The 20179-nt window shown below is 37.7% G+C and overlaps 1 protein-coding gene across 3 annotated transcripts in view; it reads left to right on the forward strand.

Moving 5' to 3' along the window:
* ABHD2 (abhydrolase domain containing 2, acylglycerol lipase) overlaps positions 1-19572 on the forward strand; it is a 33551-nt gene extending 13979 nt beyond the window's left edge. For all 3 annotated transcript variants that reach the window (XM_026709229.2, XM_026709230.2, XM_087941353.1), the window contains 8 exons: positions 2151-2326; positions 4312-4479; positions 5508-5691; positions 8150-8242; positions 10413-10523; positions 11713-11782; positions 13049-13133; positions 13864-19572. In XM_026709229.2, the coding sequence (XP_026565014.1) occupies positions 2151-2326; positions 4312-4479; positions 5508-5691; positions 8150-8242; positions 10413-10523; positions 11713-11782; positions 13049-13133; positions 13864-14057 (1081 nt within the window). In that variant the 3' untranslated portion in view covers positions 14058-19572. The remainder of the gene's footprint in view (positions 1-2150; positions 2327-4311; positions 4480-5507; positions 5692-8149; positions 8243-10412; positions 10524-11712; positions 11783-13048; positions 13134-13863) is intronic.
* Positions 19573-20179: the final 607 nt, after the last annotated feature.

A 20179-nucleotide genomic window follows, 5' to 3' on the forward strand; every position in this document is an offset into this window, starting at 1 on the left:
TGACAAACAAGACTAGAGTTTTGGAATATTTTCATCAGAGTTTTAAACACACACAGTTATCCTGAATTATCAATCACAAAAATTTCAAGTGTGTTCTGTTTGTCAGTTTTAATACATCTCATTTCTGAAAGAACTTAGAGAGGTAAAAGGGAGATAGCCAAACTGCTAAAAAAAACACCCTTAATTTCCAGTATGAGCATTTAATAACTGTGTGGCTAACCCTTCATGCATGTACTGTTAGTCAGATTAAAACACTGCATGGAATGTGAAAGATGCATGAATGTTTCTGCAAACAAATAGGATAGGATTACAATCCTAGTGGTCCCACTGCCTTAACTTTATTACAGTCAGAGATTCCATGACATCACAAATTCCTTGGATAAGTATCTGTCTTTTTTTCTTCCTCCTTTTCGTTCATGGGTGTCCTCTGAAGGCTCTTACAATCCTTTTTGTATATATACCACTCTGTTACCACTGCTCTTCAGGGCTGAGCATTTCTCTATTCCAGGGGTATCAAACTCAAGGCCTGGGGCCTAAATCTGGCCCGCAAGATGGGCTAGATCTGGCCTGTGGGGCTGCCATGGAAACAGCAAAGGACTGGCCTGTGAGGCTCCCAAGCTCCATTTTCTCTGGCAGAGAGTTTCATAGAATAACAGAGTTGGAAGGGACCTTGGATGTCATCTGGTCCAATCCCCTGCTGGAGCAGGAGAGTCTATTCCAAATATTGGCTTCTACCTAGGATCAAACTTAGATCTGAGCAGGAAGCCATCGCAGCCGAAAACGGAGCCCATTTTCACTGGCAGAGTGCTTGGGCCACCACCGGCACCCCTGACACGAGTGGTGTCAAGCTGGCCACGCCCTCTCTGGCCCCCTCAAGGTCAAACACAACCATGATGTGAGCCCTCAATGAAATCGAGTTTGACACCCCTGCTCTATGCCAATTGTTTCAGCTTTTATTCCCCCTTTCATCTATTTTGCTAATGTTTATCATCGTATACAACACAAATGGAAACAAAAGAAAGTTAAAGAAAAAGGAGAGGTACCGAAAGAAAGGAAGAAGGAAAGGGACTTCTGATTTTGTTTTATTGCAATAGACAATTAACAACAAAAGTTACAACCTCAGCCCTTTGCTTCCTATTTCTATAACAGTGTTTCAAACCATTTTTGTAGCAGCCTTTCAAGTCATTTCTATAACAGTGTTTCAAGCTGTTCCTGTAACAAGTATTTCAGCTTTTACTCCCCATAATGAGGATGGTAATTATTTTACATGCTGTACTCAGGTTCCTGAGCAATATTGACCAGCTGTTCCCTGTTTAAATATTTGACAACACATTACAGTTTGTCCTTGACTTAAGACCACAGAATGAACGTTGCACTAAAATGGCTCCTGGCTTGATCAACAGGGCCATTCTTCTTTATTTCTGGATCAGCCTCTAAAGAATGTGCTTGTCCTGTTTTGATAGTTTGGAAATGCTAGCCAGGTGTTTTCTGGCAAGATGGTGTTGTTGAAAGCAATGTCAGTCCATTTTTAACCTCTTCATTTCCTCTTATTTACCATTTCCCCTTTAGTATATCGAAAACCATAAAATTAAGATACAAGGCCATCTGCTTTAGTACCACTTATGGCACTTTTGTGATGACTGTAATATATATGTTGTTTGCTCTCAAAGGTGCTGCTTTGGGAAGTGTTTTTTTCAGAGGTTACTAAATTATACCCGATCCTCAGATTTGCCATCTGTTGCCCCTTTGGCTCTTAACTATGACCTCTGCTATTTATCTGAGCTATCTAGATTGTATATCAACTTAGGTAAACATTTGTGTCCAAGCTGGTCTGCTAATAAAAGATCTATATTTCTTCAAGGTTGTTTTTGTAGAAGTAAACATTTCTCTCCAAGGCGGCTTGCTAATAAATTATGATTGATTTATATTGCTTTTATGGATAACATATGTAATTGCAATCCTTCATATAGCGCTATATTGTACTTTGATTTTTCCTCATATTTTTTTCACTTTCTAAGCACTTTTTATGTGTTGGGGGTTCCCCCCCCTTTGAAAATATAAGTATTTGCACTATAAATTAAAGATGGGTCTGAAAGCAAAACTGCAAGTTTGCACGTATTTCAATGTGGGCATTTCCGTTTTCTCTTTAGATACGTTCCACCTTTGATCTGGGGAAAGAGTGGGCACATCCAGACTGCTCTTTACGGCAAGATGGGGAGAGTAGGTTCACCTCACCCTTACGGGCTTCGCAAGTACCTCACCATGGCAGACGGTGCCACAGCGACTTTTGACCTCTTTGAACCACTGACTGAAAACAGTAGCAAAGGTTAGCCTGTTCCTTGTCTATTCTTTCTTGACCCGGAAGTTTGAGTAAATATTTGCAGAAAGTACCAGCTGCAACATTTACTCCCGTAGAGAGGCTGGAGTTTTATTGCGGCCATAACTTGCTTTTTGGTTTTGGGGGAGGCAGCGTCTGACTTTTGAACCTCTGGCCCCGAGAGCTGTCTATGTGTTATATAAAAAGAAAGATTATTTTTTTATAGTCGTCAGATAAGAGGCATTGCTTCATGGCATTGATTTCTACTTTAGAGGGGTAGAATTTCAAATGTTACTCCTGTCCCCAATAAAAGTAACGCCTCGGAGATAGGTGACTAGATACAGGTAGCCCTCGACTTATGATTCAGTTAGTTCAAAGTTGCAACAGCGCTGAAAAAAGTGACATATGACCATTTTTTTTCACAGTTAACAACCTTTTCAGCATCCCCATGATCAAAATTCAGATGCTTGGCAACTGGTTCATACTTACAACTGTTGCTGTATCCCAGGGGGGTCATGTAGTTTACCTTTTGCAACTTTTTGGCAAGCATAGTCAATGGGGGGAGCCAGATTCACTTAACAACCAGGTTACTAACTCATCAACTGCAGGGATTCCCCTAACAGCTCTGGCAAGAAAGGTCATAAAAATGGGGCAAAACTCACTTAACAAATGTCTCACTTAACAACAGAAGTGTTGGGCTCAATTGTGGTTGTAACTTGAGGACTATCTGTAAATCAATCAATCAATAATGCTTGTTAAACAGACTGTAAAGGCTGGGTTTTTTTTTCCTCCCTGGGTGAGAGGAGCTTAATAAAATCTGAAACTTGTTTTGTTTGCTTGAGAGAATTCACCCTAATCATATATTTGATGTTGTCCATTTGAAGGGAAAGCACTCTGCGGGGTTTAAAGTAACCAGGTGTATTGGAAACTTCTACCACCAAATGTCTTAAGATATTCTCCTCCCTAGTGTATTCCTTTTGCCAGAATAACACCTGGCTAGTTAATGTTTCCCACTGCAGCAGAACCTTGAACAGCAAGGTGCTTTAAAAGGTAACACTGCGCTCCTAACTGTAGCTTAATTATTGCTTAGAAAATATTATTTGATCTTTCCCCCAAAGGATACCTTACTTTCCATTTGTCACACAGGCGTGAAAAATACAGACCAAAAACAAATCCCTTCTCATCCAGTCTTCTTTTTCCTTCTCCTAAAGAATAATCTTGAGAAAGGGGGAAAATGTCATGAGGTGTAAGTAATGCTAGCATCACTTATAAGAGGTTCAGAAGCTTATTATCTCTGCAGCTTATCCAGAGCTGTTTTAAGACCACCGCCTCAATTTGAAGCTTCTCAGGTGTAATGGAGGAATTTTGCGCTAACAGAACCAGTGACTGTGACAGCTTAAAGTTATAGTTCCCATTGTGACAGGCATCCAATTAGGAAAACTGCTTTTTAAACCCTTTCTGAGAAAAAGAGGACAAACATTCTAGGGGTGGGTAGGTGCGTGCATGCTTTTGTTTTCCTGTGGTTGCTGCTGCTGGCGGAAATTAATTTTTAAAAAACACCAATGAACCTGGCTATAAGATAAATAAAGGCAGGCGATTAAAAAACAAATTCTTTCTGGAATTTAAACAGCCAGTCCCATTTAGAGAAGTTGTCTTAGTCAGTAACTGCTAATTGGAGAAGTTGTTTTCAGCGATGCTTGCAGTAACTTGTCAAAATAAATTCTGGGTCATTTTAAAGAGCTTGGGAAAACAAACTGAAGTTACGTAATGGATGTCATGTTTCCTCTCTCTGTGTTGTACTGTAACATAATAAATTACCACATTCTGAGCTGTGTGTGTGAGAGAGAGAGAGGGGGGGGGAGAGAGAGAGAATGTAAAAATTGCTTTGTTCTGAAATTAGTCTCCAGAGATTAAAATTACCAAATGAAATGTCATTTTGCATTTTCCATATCCAACTTCTTAAATTCTTCCTCTCCAATGTTTTTATTCTCCAGAAGATATCACAATGGTCATCTGCCCCGGAATAGCTAATCACAGTGAGAAGCAGTACATTAGAACCTTTGTTGACTATGCTCAAAAGAAGGGCTACCGATGTGCTGTGTTAAATCACCTTGGGGCTCTCCCAAATATTGAACTGACTTCGCCACGCATGTTCACTTACGGTAAATATTGGCTCATTCTTCCACCTTCTCCTGTTAGCGTTAATTCCTATCATGCCTGTGTCCCTAAAAGTGTCAAAGGTGTGGGTGAGTCTAATGGGATCAGTAAACTTTCAAATGGCTCAGCTCACACTTTTACAGTAAGCCCTAATGAACTTTGCTTGGTTGTGTCTAATCATGTGAACCCAAACCAGGATTGTGGTTTCTTAGAAAACATAAGTATGTTGTTAAATCATTCTAAGGAAAAAAAATGACAGAAGGGTAATTCAATGAAAAAGACCTTTTTCAACATGAGCATGTTTCTATGTGCATGAAGAGAGAGCTGTTTTCTCCTAGAAATATACATGCAGTGCTATAGCATCAGTTTCTTTAGCTTGACTTAGATCATAGTGCCAGAAAAGGGAATAAGACATAGTTTTTCAACTATAGTACTTTTGGAGAGTAGAACAAGCTGATACTTCATAAAACCCAAAGGATAGGAGTTAGCACCAAAGGAATAATTTGTTTTTCTATTGAAATCCTATTGGCTCCTGCCATTCCTTGTATCCTGTTGTTTATGATGAATATTTCAAATCTCTAGTGTAAAGCCTTTGGCACTTCTTTTTTTTTAAAAATAATTATAGTCTGTAGCCTCAGGAGATTATTCTGGAGTATTATTGAGCAATCAAAATGTTACTGTAATGCTCTGCCCTATCTTTTATTTCTCCGTTGCTTTATTTAACTATACTCAGGCTTGACACTTGAAAACTCTGTCCTGCAATGAGAAGTCCTTAAGAATAGAATACTATCATTATTCATGGTATACATGTTATTATCCTCTGTTTCTAGTTTTATGATTGTTAAAATGTTCATCATTTCTTAATTATGATTAGATTATTTTTTAAAGCATAGAAGTCTTGAAGAAATATGGGAACTTACAGTTCCATTTGCCAAAAAAGCCAGGCATGTCCAACCTTGGCAACTTTAAGATTTATGGACTTCAATTCCCCAAATTCCACAACCAGCATGTCTTTGTCTTCACTGTTTCATAGGTTGCACCTGGGAATTTGCCGCTATGGTGACCTACATCAAGAAGACATATCCTCAGTCCAACCTTGTTGTTGTTGGCTTTAGCCTGGGTGGAAATATAGTGTGCAAATATCTTGGGGAGTCCCATGTTAACCAGGAACGGGTGCTCTGTTGTGTCAGTGTGTGCCAGGGGTATAGCGCATTGAGGTAAGTTGACTGATGAGCTTTGTTGTGGTAGAGCAGGAAGTGAGCATGTTTGCTAAGTGCTTTTCTTGAGTGTAGGGAAAATAAAGTATTTCTACATATCTTGTACTCAACCTACTACCTCTTTCTGGGTCCTTTTTCAAAATACTGTCTTTTGGGGAAATTATGACAATAGAAAGCAACATTTCAGCTATAAGGTCTTCACATAGACAGATCTGAAACACTGGTGGTTCTGGAGTTAGAATTTCATGAAAGAAAAAAAGCAGTGAGAAAAATATTTGAAATATACTTCTGCTTGCTATTCTTCCACTTAAAGTAGTGGCTTTCCAAAGCTTTCAGAATTTTTAGCATTGCATTATCTAATTAAACTTTTAAGATTTATCAATCATCTTAACACATTCAGTAAAAGCAACAGCATTCTGATTTATATACTGCTTCACAGCATTTTACAGCCCCCTCGAAGCGGTTTACAGAGTCAGCCTATTGCCCCTAACAATCTGGCTCCTCATTTTACCAGCCTCAGAAGGATGGATGGCTGAGTCAATCGAACTGCAGTATTGCAGTCTAACCACTGGGCCACCACGGATTAACCCAAAATTCATGTAAAATGCAATAAAGCAAAGACTGCAATCAGACAAGAAAAACTAAATATACTGCAGAGAGGAAATTATTATAGAAATATAAAAGGAATCAAAAGAATAAAGGCAGTTGTCTGTTTCGGGGGGTGGGTGGGGATATTACCTCTTTTGGAGGGTATTCTCTTTTCCTTGGGCAGAAACCTCATGTGATCTTTCAGTTTGGTTTGCTTCAGTCCATCACTAAAAGGGAATACAGCCATTATCTTAATCTGTCAAGTATTGTTTATTATTCCAATGCATGTCATTCATGGTTAAAAACCTTTTCTGTGTTCGATTTCCATTTTAAAATTGCTAATTAGGCCTAGAATGTTATTGACAACTATATCTTAACTAAATAAAAGGCTAGACTGGCCAAAATTAACGAACTTTATATTTGAAAATCTATACAACAGATAAATCTGATTGGAATACCAAAAGCACACTAATTACCCAGTAGAATTCAGCGATATCCGTATTCAAAAATATATCAACTCAGTTTGACTCTGATTTGTCATAGATATTTCAGGCCATGAAGTGGTCACAATTTTGTCCAGGTTAAATCTTTAAAAGCAATAGGATTAGAACAATGCAAGCTTTATATTTTACATCTGATTTTGTCCAATCCCATACGTGTCGAATTGAACTGGAGGAAAGTGGGACGATTCTGTACTTAATGGGAAAATGGATCCAACACCTTGTTTTTTGCAAAAAGCTTGCCAAGATGATGTTGCATGGTCCATGGGTATTCAGTCAAGAGTTTGAAAGACCATAATATAACACAGAAAATTCTTGCTTGAACTAAGTAATTGGTCTAAGGGATGAAGTTTTCCCTGCCAAATCTGGCTAACTATTAAAAGTCAGGATTCTGGGTTAATCTGCATGTACTTTGCCAGCTTTTGCAACATCTGATCATTCAATTGATTTTAAAAATGACCCTTTGAGGCAATATAGAAATCTATACACTCTTTTCGTGATTTTTTTTTGCAAGTTGGCAGCTTCCTATTCCTGTTTTTGAGGGTTTTGTTCCCTCTAATGGTTGAATTTTTAATAACACTTCTCTGTGCCACTGCCTAAGTTGTGGAGCTAAGGTTAATCCTCAACATATGACTCTAATGGAGATTGCCCATTATGGTTGCATGTCGTTTCCGTCATAAAAACATTTTTTGCAGCTATCGTTAAGCGAACACAATCATGAAATGAATGCTCTAGTACAGTGTTTCTCAAACTTAGCAGCTTTACGATGGGTGGACTTGAACTCTCAAAATTCCCCAGCCATCAAGGAATTCTGGGAGTTGAAGTCCACTCATCTTAAAGTTGAAAGGTTGAGAAACTCTTCCCTAGTTGTTAAATGACACCACATTATTCACTAGAGCCTGGTTTTTCCCAGAACTAGAAGTGACAGTTTTCAGCAGAGCTATGCTGAAATGCAGTCGTGTGATTGCAAGATGCTATAAATGGCCATCAATGCAGGCATGTTGCTGAGTGCCAGAGGGGTGGTCACATGATTGTAGGGAGGGGTGTGACAGTCATAACTTTACAATCGGGTCATGCCTTCCCTTTTTCAGGTAAGTCGTAACATCAAATGGTCGCTAAGCAACCACTCATAAGACAAGGACTACTTGTATTAGTGGCCCCCAGGAAAAAAATTAAAGGAGCTGTAGCACCGTTAAACCTTCCAAACAGCCTCCATGTTTCCAGTGTCTTTTTCCCCACTTGGAACTGAACCCAGAAAGATTTTTCTTCCAACAGAGCAATGTTGCAAAATAGCTTCTTGTCACTATAACCTGCCAATAACTTTGATTAATTGACTTTATTTTTATTTATTTCCTCTCTATCCTTATTAGGGCACAGGAAACCTTCATGCAATGGGATCAGTGTAGGAGATTTTACAATTTTCTCATGGCAGACAACATGAAGAAAATCATCTTGTCTCACAGGTACAGAAATATATCTGTTTTGCTCCAATGTACCACATGCTTGTGTTGGTTGGATTGCACTTTTTACTACCTCAAGCTAAGTTATTTAATCAGGTTGGATAGATTATTCACTAGATTCATCTGGATGAAAACTAGGGCATTTATCTTAAAAATGTTATGTCTGTTATGACCAGAAAATGGAAAATAGAATTTTTAAAAAATAATTTTGGCATATTTTTAGATCAGCAAATCGTATGGAATACTAATAATTGTAATTGCTGCAGTGATTCCTCCTCAAGGCTTTCATGGCAAGGAACAGGGGGAAGGAAAATTTTTAGGGCATCAAGAGTTTCTTATGGTTTACAGGGTATTGAATCTCTTTAATTTGTTCCAGATATCCAAACATTTTGACAACTGCAAGATATTTTAATCTCCCTATTTTAAAAGAGTTCCTAGTCTTAAGTACAAGCAATCTTTCGCAAATCTGAAGGATATCTTGTTAATCTGCCAAAAACATTTTGTCTCCATAATAGATCTTTTGTGCTGTCGTGCAACCCCCGAGCCAAATTTCCCCAAATGTTTTGTGCTCTACAAGTACAGAAAACAAAGCTCACACATATGGCCCACAGTCCTCCTTTTGTTCCCAGCTCTTTTATTTCCTTCACAGTCAGGATCACTAATGGTCTCTATGCTCTAATGTATCAAGCCAGATTTCTCTGGTGAACAACATATGTTGAAGTAACTATTCCAAGTGAATTATTTGATTGATCTGCACTGTCATATCTCTGTAATTGTGTGGTAATTGATCATGGGGAAGCACACTAACAGATTAAACAGATAATCAGAGTTGGAAGGGACCTTATAGGTCATTTAGTCCAACCCACTGCCCAAGCAGGAGATCCTACACCATTTCTGACAAATGGCAGTCCAATCTCTTCTTGAAATCTCTTCTTGAAAGTCTCAATTGATCCCACAACTTCCAAGGGAAACTTCTGTTCCATGGGTTGATTGTTCTCACTGTCAGAAAGTGTCTCCTTATTTCTTCGTTAAATCTCTCCTTGTTCAGTTTCCATCCATTATTCTTTGTCTGGCCTTAGGATGCTTTAGAAAATAGCTCAACCCGCTCCTCTCTGTGGCAGCCCCTCAAATATTGGAAGACCGCTATCATGTCTCCCCTGGTTTCTTCTCTTTACTAGACTAGCCAAGCCCAGTTCTCTAAGGCTACCTATAGACTAGCCAAGCCCAGTTCACTAAGGCTACCTATAAGCCTGATGCCTTATTATTTATATCACAAGACATCCTCCATAAAAATGTTGCCTATGAAAAAAAATTAACACATTTTTAATAGAATTTTACATAGTAAAACAAAATGTACCTTTTTTGAAAGGCATCCTCAAATCCATTCATTTTTCCATATTCCGAAACTTATCAAAGTTCAGTTGTTTTTCTTTATAGATTTGATTTTGTTAAATGCATGTAAAAATTCAGTGACTGATTCCTTTTTTACAGTTCTGAAATTGCATTTTTATTCTTACTATTACTCAATAAAGTTGAGGGGTACATATGGGGTTTTTTGTTAGTAAATATGGAATACTGTGAAGAAACCCATCTTAAAATATTTGGACAGAAATCTTAACAATGGAATGGCAGTTTCGACTAGATTCTGTCAGACCTAAGATCAGTTTTATAAACACTAGATTTGTGATTCGTTCTAGCTTTGGTTGGATTACATTCTTCTGTTTGTAAGATTCACAAACATACTGGTATTGAATTTCATGTTGGTTTTCTAAAGGACAAATTGAAAAAGATTTGAATTTGATATAAAATGCACATGTCACACCACAATAATGTGAAGATTTGTATCCATATAGGAGCCCTGGTAGCACAGTGGTTAGAATGCAGTATTGCAGGCTAACTCTGCCCATAGCCAGGAGTTCGATCCTGTGGGGCTCAAGGTTGACTCAGCCTTCCATCCTTCCGAGGTTGGTAAAATGAGGACCCAGATTTTGGGGAGCAATATGCTGACATTGTAAACCACCGAGAGATTGCTGTAAAGCACTTGGAGTGGTATATAAGTCTTAAGTGCTATTGCTATATGTAAAGCCATTTTTCAGATAATCATGACATCAAGATTATGCCTCTGATGTCTGTGATGGGCATAACAACAGCCTTTTTTTCCTATGTATTTTAGACAAGCTTTGTTTGCTGAAACTTCGAGAAAGGTACAGAGTTTAATGGAAACAGATCTAAGCAGACTTCACACAGCAACGTCTCTCATGCAGATCGATGACAGCATTATGAGGTATGCAAGAAAGTAGTATTGTTGACTTTTCTACCTAAATGGAATGGAATGCATTATCATGATTTCTGGAAATTAAGTTTCTGGTTCATATGACTGTGCCTTAATTTCAGCCATCCTTTATTTGGGTTCATTAAAAGTTGCACTTGCTGCAGGATATTTTTTTTTAACTATAACTCTCAGTATGCTATAAATAGCAGTATTGTGCATGAGTGAAGTTACAGGACTAAATAGAATGATTAAGCTGTAAAGTTAAGATTCTTCTGCATTTCTGTAAATTCAGGATTTTGCTAGAAAAGTTTGCTATGAGCCACGGTGGCACAGTGGTTAGAGTGCAGTACTGCAGGCTACTTCTGCTGACTGCCGGCTGACTGCAATTTGGCATTTCAAATCTCACCAGGCTCAAGGTTGACTCAGCCTTCCATCCTTCTGAGGTGAGTAAAATGAGGACCCAAATTGTTGGGGGCAATATGCTGAATCTGCAAACAACTTAGAGAGGGCTAAAGTAAAGCGGTATATAAGTCTTAAGTGCTATTGCTATGTGTTAATTAAGGATTTATTCTCTCTTGTAATATTCTCTAGATCTTTAAACACCTGCTTAGTGTACAGTTTTATTAATGCCAACATGTAACCATTTTGAAAGAACCCATGCTTTTACATTTTACTTTGTTCATGGATGTTATAATTATAGTGAGGCAAACATTGATAGATGAGTTGTTTATGAGTTATACAAAACCAAAATGCTAGGCCCTTTATAATCAGTTAGGCAACGGACTTCTTTAATTGCCATTGAAAAAAGAAATCCAACTTTTAGAAATTCTTCCCTTTCAGTTAGAAGATGGTTCCCTTGAGCCTTATCTTTTATAACTCTGAAGCAGATTTATTCATCAACAAAGCAGAAATGTATTAACCTCATAGGAGGAACTGGCATTCTAATCAGGATTAATTTATCTAGGCAGAGCTAATTCAACAGAGAAAAAAATATTTAATGTATTAGGAGAGATTTTCTAATTATCCATCTATCCCTTCATATCAGTCCTTGACTACTAGAGACTACCTGGAACAAGTCCTGACAGTTTTCTTGGCAAAGTCTGTCTGTCTGTCTCCCCCACCCCCCACCACTATCAGTGATTCAATTATAATTCATTAAAGTTTTCCTGTGCTTCCGTTTTCTTTTTTTTCCTGGTCTTAGAAAATTTCATGGTTATGGCTCCCTGAGAGAATATTATGAACAAGAGAGTTGTCTGCATTACTTGCACAGAGTGAGTTTATCATAGCATGTACTGAATGTTAATTGTTTGGGTTCCGTGGCTTAAAATGAAAAAAAAAAAATAGGGAGCGGGGAGAGGTCATTTAGACTTGGGGTAAAAGATGGAGTGCAGCTTCCGTGCATTTAAAAAAAGATGCAGGTGTATATTTGGCCGAGTGTATAATGCAAGTGCTAGAATTATTCTAGGGAGAATTTTATAGGATCACCTAAAAAGTTAATGTTTCTTGGGAAGTCTATAGTGACATATTTTATGATAGAGTAAGGTAATGAAAATAGAAGGCAACAAGGAAATTTTGGAACTGGAAATAAATTTGGTTGGATTTATTCTTTTCATATCCTGATTCAAACTTCTGAATAATTCTTATGAAATTGTTCAGCACAAATTCCGGCCTATTTTCTGTAATCCTCATGCTGGTATACTAGCAAATAGTTGCCCCTGGAAAACATTCAAGTCAATCTGCGCAACAGGGATCTTGGAGGTCTTCTAGTCCAGCCCCCTGCTCAAGCAGAAGAACCTACACTACTTCAGAGAAGTAACCATCCAGTTTCCTCTTAAAAACATCCAGTGATGGAGTGCCAATGATTTCTGAAGGCAAGCTGTTCCACCGGTTAATTGTCCTCACCGTTAGGAAGTTTCTCCTTAATTCTGTAATAGTTAATAGGTTTGCAGTTTATTCACATCAAGTACGACTAAAAGTTGGTTTTTTCATGTATTCTTCCCCCATCCCTTCTCAATGAGGAAAAAAAAACTTGCGGAAGAAGATTAACACCACAAGGGTGAATTTGTGAATTACCATAGTTTAGATATAATTTTAGATGTAAGTCTCCCCTTCCCTCACCTTGGTTGAATAGTGTTCGGGTCTGTTCCTAAAAGTTTTTCTTTTGTCAGCTATGGGAATATTTTAAATATTTTTTAATGCTTATTATGCTGTAAACCACCCAAATAATCTCTAAACAATTAGATAATCTTATACTAATAATAAGTAGTAGTACTGTATAACAATTTAAGTACTCTTACTGAAGCAGTAACTAAACCATGGGGACAAATACAGGCTGAATGGTATTCTTAATCTGTGACTTGATTTCCAAAAACATATCCTAGTTCTCTAAGTCAACCTTGCTAACAGGATGTGAGTTTCTGCATATTCAGATCTCCCTAAGAGATGGCCCTCCATTAGGATATTATGAGCAGGATGCATGTTTTTTTTAAATAAAATAAATCAGACAAAACCCACATCTCACTCTTTTCTGTCTTCAGATCTTTGTTCCCCTCTTGCTGGTTAATGCAGCTGATGACCCTTTGGTGCATGATAGCCTTTTATCAATCCCAAGAGCCCTCTCAGGTAAGGCCCAACCTTTGCTTGAACTTTTCTTTCCAACCCTACTACAATGTAGATCATACCCCAATGAGTCAAGATGAGCTCAGTTCTCACTTCTCTTTGGGTTCGATTTACAGTAATCATCATCATCATCATCTTTTAATGACCCCATGATCCCTTGCGGGGTAGAGTCTGGGCAACTGAATGGAGCCGAGTGTTTACTGTCTGGATGCCCTTCCTGTTTCCAATGCAGAGTTTTGTTCAGCAGATACATTCTCATTGTGCCCAGAGAGAGAAATATCTGCCTCTACCTAGGATCGAACTCACAGCCTCCTGATTGTGAGACGAGAGCTCCATCTCTGGGCCATTTTTTTTGTATATGTTTTGTTTTTATTCATAAACATTTTGAATATAGTGTATTGTCGGGGCATATCACTTACAAAAACAAGAAGAAAACAAACAGGTATTGACATGTATACTAATAACAATAATAGTAATGTAACAGTCATTTTAACTAGAGTTCTCTTTATATTAGCTTGTTTATGATTCTGTAAATTATATCAACTTGTTTATAATTATAAACCCTCTTGATATTTAATTCATACATAACAGTAGTCTTTCTTTGCCTATTTTCTGTTGGTATCATTTGTGGCTGCCTATTAATCCTGCGAAGAAAACAAAAAAACACATTGGGGAGGAAGTCCAAAGCTAGCGAGATTGCCTTCTAAATGTCATTTATTTTTTACTCTTTCAGAAAAACGGGAGAACGTCATGTTTGTTTTACCTCTACACGGGGGCCACCTGGGATTCTTTGAGGGCTCAGTCCTTTTTCCTGAGCCCCTCACTTGGATGGATAAGCTTGTGGTGCAATACGCAGATGCCATCTGTCAGTGGGAGAAGAATAAATCTCATTGCTCAGATACGGAACAATCGTCCGGTCAAGAATAAACAATCCCAAAGACTTTTCAGGTTGTTTCCAACTTAGTTCTCTTCTTCTTCCTTCCTTCCTTCCTTCCCTTCCTGCTTTTTCCCAGGCCAAGCCTGGTCATCTTCAATGTAGGCATTTGACCGCAGTGTTTCATGCCACTAGTGCTACAACACGAGGTGTTGCTGTGTCAAACAGTTTGGGAGCAGGCTGGCAGGCAATGCAAGGACAAAAGTCATCCAGTCTCCTCCTAAGCTTGCCTGTAGCTTACTATAAGGTTTCAAAACCAGTGCAACACTCCTGAACATCTTTGAGAGTGGCAGGATGTTCCGATGCTTACACTTTTCACTGTTCTAAGAAAACAGAGTAACCTCCTCTGGTTGTTTTGCAAAACTTTGCCTAGCGAGATAGAAGTGTACTTTCTTTGTGGTTATGTTTCACCTTGTTGCCACCTCAGAAAAGAGAAAATTTATATACCTGCGGAAGACACCGATACGATCATCTTGGCGGGGCCAATCGGTGCAGCCATTTGCAAAGCAGGGGAGAATGATGGGGAGTTTGAATTTCCAGAATCTCACCACCTCGAGGGAGGAAGGAACCTCACTCTTCCCATGTTTAATGCATTTCAAGGATTTCGTTGGCTTTGAAAAACGTTTTGGAGAATTCCAGAACTGAACTGAACTGAGTGCATTCAATCACATGCTTTGCTTTTCTCACTGGAGCTTTCCAAGTAGAAAGCTTTGGGGACTCAGTGGTAGATTCCTTACTCTGTTACTACTTGACATTAAAACAAGTAGCCTTGTAATCATTGCCTTTTCTAAAACAAGTTGTTATATTTTGAGGTAAAAGTTGTGAGTGCTCCTAACCCAGGCCTTTTAATACTGTCTGTAAGTGAAAAACCAGTGACCATCAATCTGTAAGTTGTCTGTTCTTTTTTTTCCCCTTTCTTTGTTCTTCCATAGAGAATTTTCATATGCGATAGATGGAGAAAATAAAACATGCAAATTCTTTTCGCCTCCACAGCATACTAGAGCAGTGCAGTAAGATTTTGAAAGCTACAATAGTCTTGGTTTAAAGAGGTAGATTTTTTTTATTTAAAAAAATGTACTGTATGCCTTAACTATTAGTGGCTTCTGCAGTTCCCTGTGTCAAAAGGTGCTCATTACAATTTTCAGCTTAGTGACATCAAACTGAGATTGGCAATTTAGGGCGAGATGCAATAACACAGATACAGTGGAGAAGCAGGATTTTGGCTGCTGTAGAATAGAGAAACAGATTTTTGTACTGAGCAGGTTTCCAATCTGAAAGTGGGGGAAAAAAACCACATCTTTATTCATACATACACACAGACACACTCATTCTGAAATCTGGATTACTTAAGACAGTGAAACGTTGCGATTAGACTATTTTTCAACTGCAGTTCTGTTTTGAACTGTCGGTTTGGTGTTCCTTTCTTACAGCATATTTCAGTTTACATTTGAACAGTCGTTCATTCCCCCTACATTATAGCCCCCTATAATAGTTAGCACTTTAATGCTTCTACCTTTTGTTTTTGCTGCCTAGACACTTTAATTATAGCTGGCACTTGTTTATTTTTTTTTAACTTTTAGGAAGTCTTTCTTGAAAATAAATGTATGGGGTACCTTCCCAATCAGTTTTGAGATTCTAAAAAGTGTAACTATGACTCTGAGGATTTCTTTCTTGTTATTTTTAATTGAGCAATAATTTCCTATAGCAAACTACTCCAGGCTGAAAACACCTGTTCAACAAATTCTGTGACTTAAGAAGAATAAATGAGTTCAGATTCTATTTTGTTCTCACATAGGAAGCATCGATCACATATTAAAAATTTTAAGTTTCTTCCCCCACCACCATAACCATGTCATGGTTGCTTATCAGTTTTTTTTATTATGCTTATCAGTCTTCTTAATTTGCTTTTTTAACATTTCTTGCTACTTTCCAGCAAACCAAATCCAAGATAAGCATATGATTTTAGCTGCAGTATAACATTTTAATGACCTCAAATGCTTATTTCCATTTAAGTAACAAAAAACAGACAAACAAACCTTTAGTTTGAACTGTTTTTGCTGAAATATATAAAATAGGAATGAACATGACTTATTCCTATTAAAATGTATTAAAAAGCAGGCTATAAGAATCTTAACACCATTTCTCACCATTTCCGTCTTCAGGATAACTTTCTTGTGCTTTCTATTTAAAATAAATGTAATAAAATTAGGCTTTTTCCTAATCTGGTGCTGTCCCCTCAATATCTGGTATCTTTACCTTAGTGGCTGGGAATAATATATTTCAACAACCCTGAAGAAGCATCAGTTGATAAAATAATTGCTGTGGATTAAAATTGTAAAATTCCTTGCAAGTAAAGGCACTTACTAGCCTTTATGCTGAAGGGATCGTGAGAGTAGAGTTTGCCTTTATTTTTCTTTTTAACCAGGTGCAGATTTTATGCACAATAAGACAAGGAATTTAATCCATCCTTGTTTAAATTTTGGAAATTGAGTTGCAAGGCTGTGCAGTTGTATAATGTACCAAGTTCAATGAGGATGGCTTTCATGACTTAAATTCATTTAGAACTACACAACCCCTTGGAAAATAATGTTTGCTTGCTCCATACTGTAAATGTAATAAGATTCTTACATGTCCCAGCTTTTATCAGGAAAATCAAAACTTTTCAGTAAGTCACACAGTCGAAGGAATATCTTTTAAGTCACAAATTTGGTCTTTTCTGCTGCATCAATGAAAAAGTAACCTATGTTAAATCGTGGTAAATTTAATTCTAAACTTCTCTCCCTCCCACCAAATAATTCTGTAAGGAAAAGACTGGAATGATGAGAAATTGATCAACGGACAATAGTTGCCAATTTATATACCTAGATGACAAAACCCCTTTTTTATTTTAGTGAAACAGAATATTGCTTGAAAGTTCTTGGAAACAAATCAGGTTTTATTTTTCCACCATTTATTTTAAAATCAGTTAAAAGGAAACCTCTGGGCAAGATTTTGTTGAGACATTACTGCTCATACATTTTGGGGTGAGCCCGTTATACTCCCCCTTTTAATGAAGGCAGCATTGAGAATTGCACCAAGTCCCCCTGATGAGCTGTTGTAGCCCAATGGTTCATCCTGTGTCAACTTTGCCAGTTGACCAAAAAATAGATGCCAACTCTTCCTTGGCAACAACTGTCCTAGAATTAATGCCTTGGCAGCTTGTCCTTGCATTAAAGTTACTGTAGCCGTCTTGTGGGTCAAATGTACATTTCCCAAATACATGCTAGTTGACAAGTGTTCCTTAGGTCTACATGTAAAAAAAAGAAGTAGCCAACTAATAGACCATATTTCACTTTCCATTCCTTTTCCATTTAACAATTGCTGAAATTCAGCCATATTATCTCTGCCGTCTTTAAAATAAGTACTGTAACTTTGGTGCGTTAAGTCTCTGGTAGCTTCATCTGTGTATTGTTTTTTATAAGCAGGGCTGAAAATTCTGTCCCTATGCTTCCAGTGATGGCACTGCTACTCACAGAGCAGATAGATCAGTGCTTGCTTGTGTCATCCTTGGCTCCAGAAACATTGCCTATTTGTGATATTCTGAATTTCTGATCTAAAGGCGTATGTGACCAGGTTCCCCAGGTCACACAGCCCACTCATATATAATCATAGCAGTGTGTTAGTCCCAGATACTTGCTTGATGTGCATAGGTGTGTTAATTATTTTTTTAAAAGGAAAAATTGTTTAAAAGCACATGTCTCAAACTGTCTCATGCATACAGAGACCGAAACACGAGGCCATTTTGCTTAGATTGCATTGTTAGAATGATGTGAGCTCAGTTATTGTTCACTTCCTTTAGATGTGCAAGAACGGAGCTTCCAGTCCCTGGGTGGGATTTTTATCATAGGATACCTCAACGAGACAGCTTGACTTTCAATCAGAATGAATAGCCTGGCAGTAGTAGTGATGATAATAATTTTAAAAAGTAAGATTCAGGGGTCCATATACTTTTTTTCTCTGCCCTGACTTCTATTTCTTTTGCATATGTTAATGCAATGGTCTTAATAGCAAACCTAGTTCACTTCCTGCAGATCCTCTTAATCAGAACTAAAGGCAGTTTGTTGCTGGTTAGAGCAACTGGAGAGGGGAGATTTCTTTGCTCCCTTTAAAAAGGAAAGGATTCTCGCCCAGCGCTGCGCTGGTATTGGAGCTCTTCGCCTTTTTTGTTCCTTGCAAACTACCTTTGTGCTATATGTGTTTCTGCCTGGAATTAATTTAATTAAGTCTGTCTCACTTCTTTTTTTTTCTTCCTTTTCCTTGAAGTGTCCTTGATGAGATTCATGGTAAAATAAAAATAAATCAACTGGGGATCTGGGGAAGAATCTCCTTAGAGAACTGTGTGTATTCCATTTTAAATGTTCTGTTCTTTCCGCTGGTTTCATTCAAGGGCACAAGCATACACGGGCAGCATTTGGCTAAACTGGAGCAGAGAATTGCCATTCCCCTTCCTTTTTCTCTTTTGTCTACCAGAGGATATGTATTTTTATTTCCTTTCAAATCCTCAGGTCTTAGGACCACCAAAGTCCCAGCAGCTTTACTTGATTCCAGTCTTTGTGGAACACAACTATTTCCCCCCATCAGGATTCCTGAACTGCGGGCAAAAACCTTGTATTTGAGGGCGCGGCGTTTATTTTGTTTTTGATGTTGTAACCAGTAACATCTGGATTTGTACAAAGAAATTGTGCCATTATCCAGAGCGGTCCAGTTTCATATCAAGAGTAGAAAGTCATAACATTGCCTGAAACATATGAGAAATTAACCCACTAACAGGTTGTATCCATACTTTATTTTTATGACCTTCCAAGCTAATGTCATTCCAAGCTGTTTAGAATGGGTTGCGTTTGATAGCAAATCCATGTAGGCGAAATCTTCTGATTTAAAAAAAAAAAGCACAATTTTTAAAGGGGAAATTCTGATTTATTACACTCTTTTTTTCCTTCTTTTCCTCTTGAACATGTCCTAATAGAGGGACCCAACACCTCAGGAAACTAGACCTGTACCTGTGCTCTTTTTCATTTGTGTCACTGCAGCTGCCTTATTGGAGTAAGTTGAGCGTTTTTGACTTTTTTAAAAAAAGCTGTTGGACATAATTCTGCTTTATTTTATTTTATCGGCAATTTTGGATTCCGAGACCTATTTTAGGAACCCCTTCCACAATCCCAAATTCCTTATGGAAATAAAAATGCTGCCCTGGGGAATTTTTGTGTGTGATCCTCACTACCAGTTTCATTGTTTGAACCAGTTGTCTGCAGGATAACGTTTTGCAACTAGCAATGCAATTTTTTTTCTAAATCTGTTAATTTTTCCAGTTTAGTAAAGTGTGTCCTTGATATATTTCTTTTTTTTTGTTTTGTTTTTGTTCTGTGTGTGATCAATCAAGGCTATTGCAGAACAATAATTTTGTTATTTGATTCAATGGAATTTCTTTGCTTAAAAAAAAAATAAAGACATTAACTGAGTTTGCCATGAGGAGGGTGTCTCATCATTTATCTTTACATGAACAAGAATAAGAAGCTTTGGAATTTAGATTTCCTGTATGTCTTATTTTTCCCCAGAGGTCAAACTACCAAAAACAAACAAATGCAGAATTGTTACTGGACAGCAGAGCCAAATGCATTGCTGCTATTTCAGATAGGGACACTTAACTACTGCAAACAATCAGTCTCTATTCAACATGCATATTGAACAAACACATACTTTAACCTGAAATTGTTTATTGTTTATTGTGTCTGAAATTAGAATACCATAAACCTCTGGAGAATGGGAACCAATGGATGCTTCCATTTTAAGGTTGACAAACGTTGAATGCTGAGAGGGATGATCTTGAAAATACATAATTTGCTATTTTACGCATTTAATTTAGCTCGCCGTTTATAATCGACTGGAAATGTTGCAGGGTAATTTAACTTTTTGTATGTTTCCCAGTTAAGGAAGCATGAAGTGAAATAACATAGCACAGCACTTATTGCAGATAGTTCCTAGGCCAGATTTATCATAAAATCAGCTAAGTACTTACAAACAGATTAGTATTTTTTTGTGTTAGTGGCATTTTGGCTAACAAGCTTGTATGCCATAA

Source organism: Pseudonaja textilis, chromosome 13 (assembly GCF_049901715.1).
Source record: "Pseudonaja textilis isolate UNSWEBS1 chromosome 13, rPseTex1.2, whole genome shotgun sequence".
Taxonomy (NCBI): domain Eukaryota; kingdom Metazoa; phylum Chordata; class Lepidosauria; order Squamata; family Elapidae; genus Pseudonaja; species Pseudonaja textilis.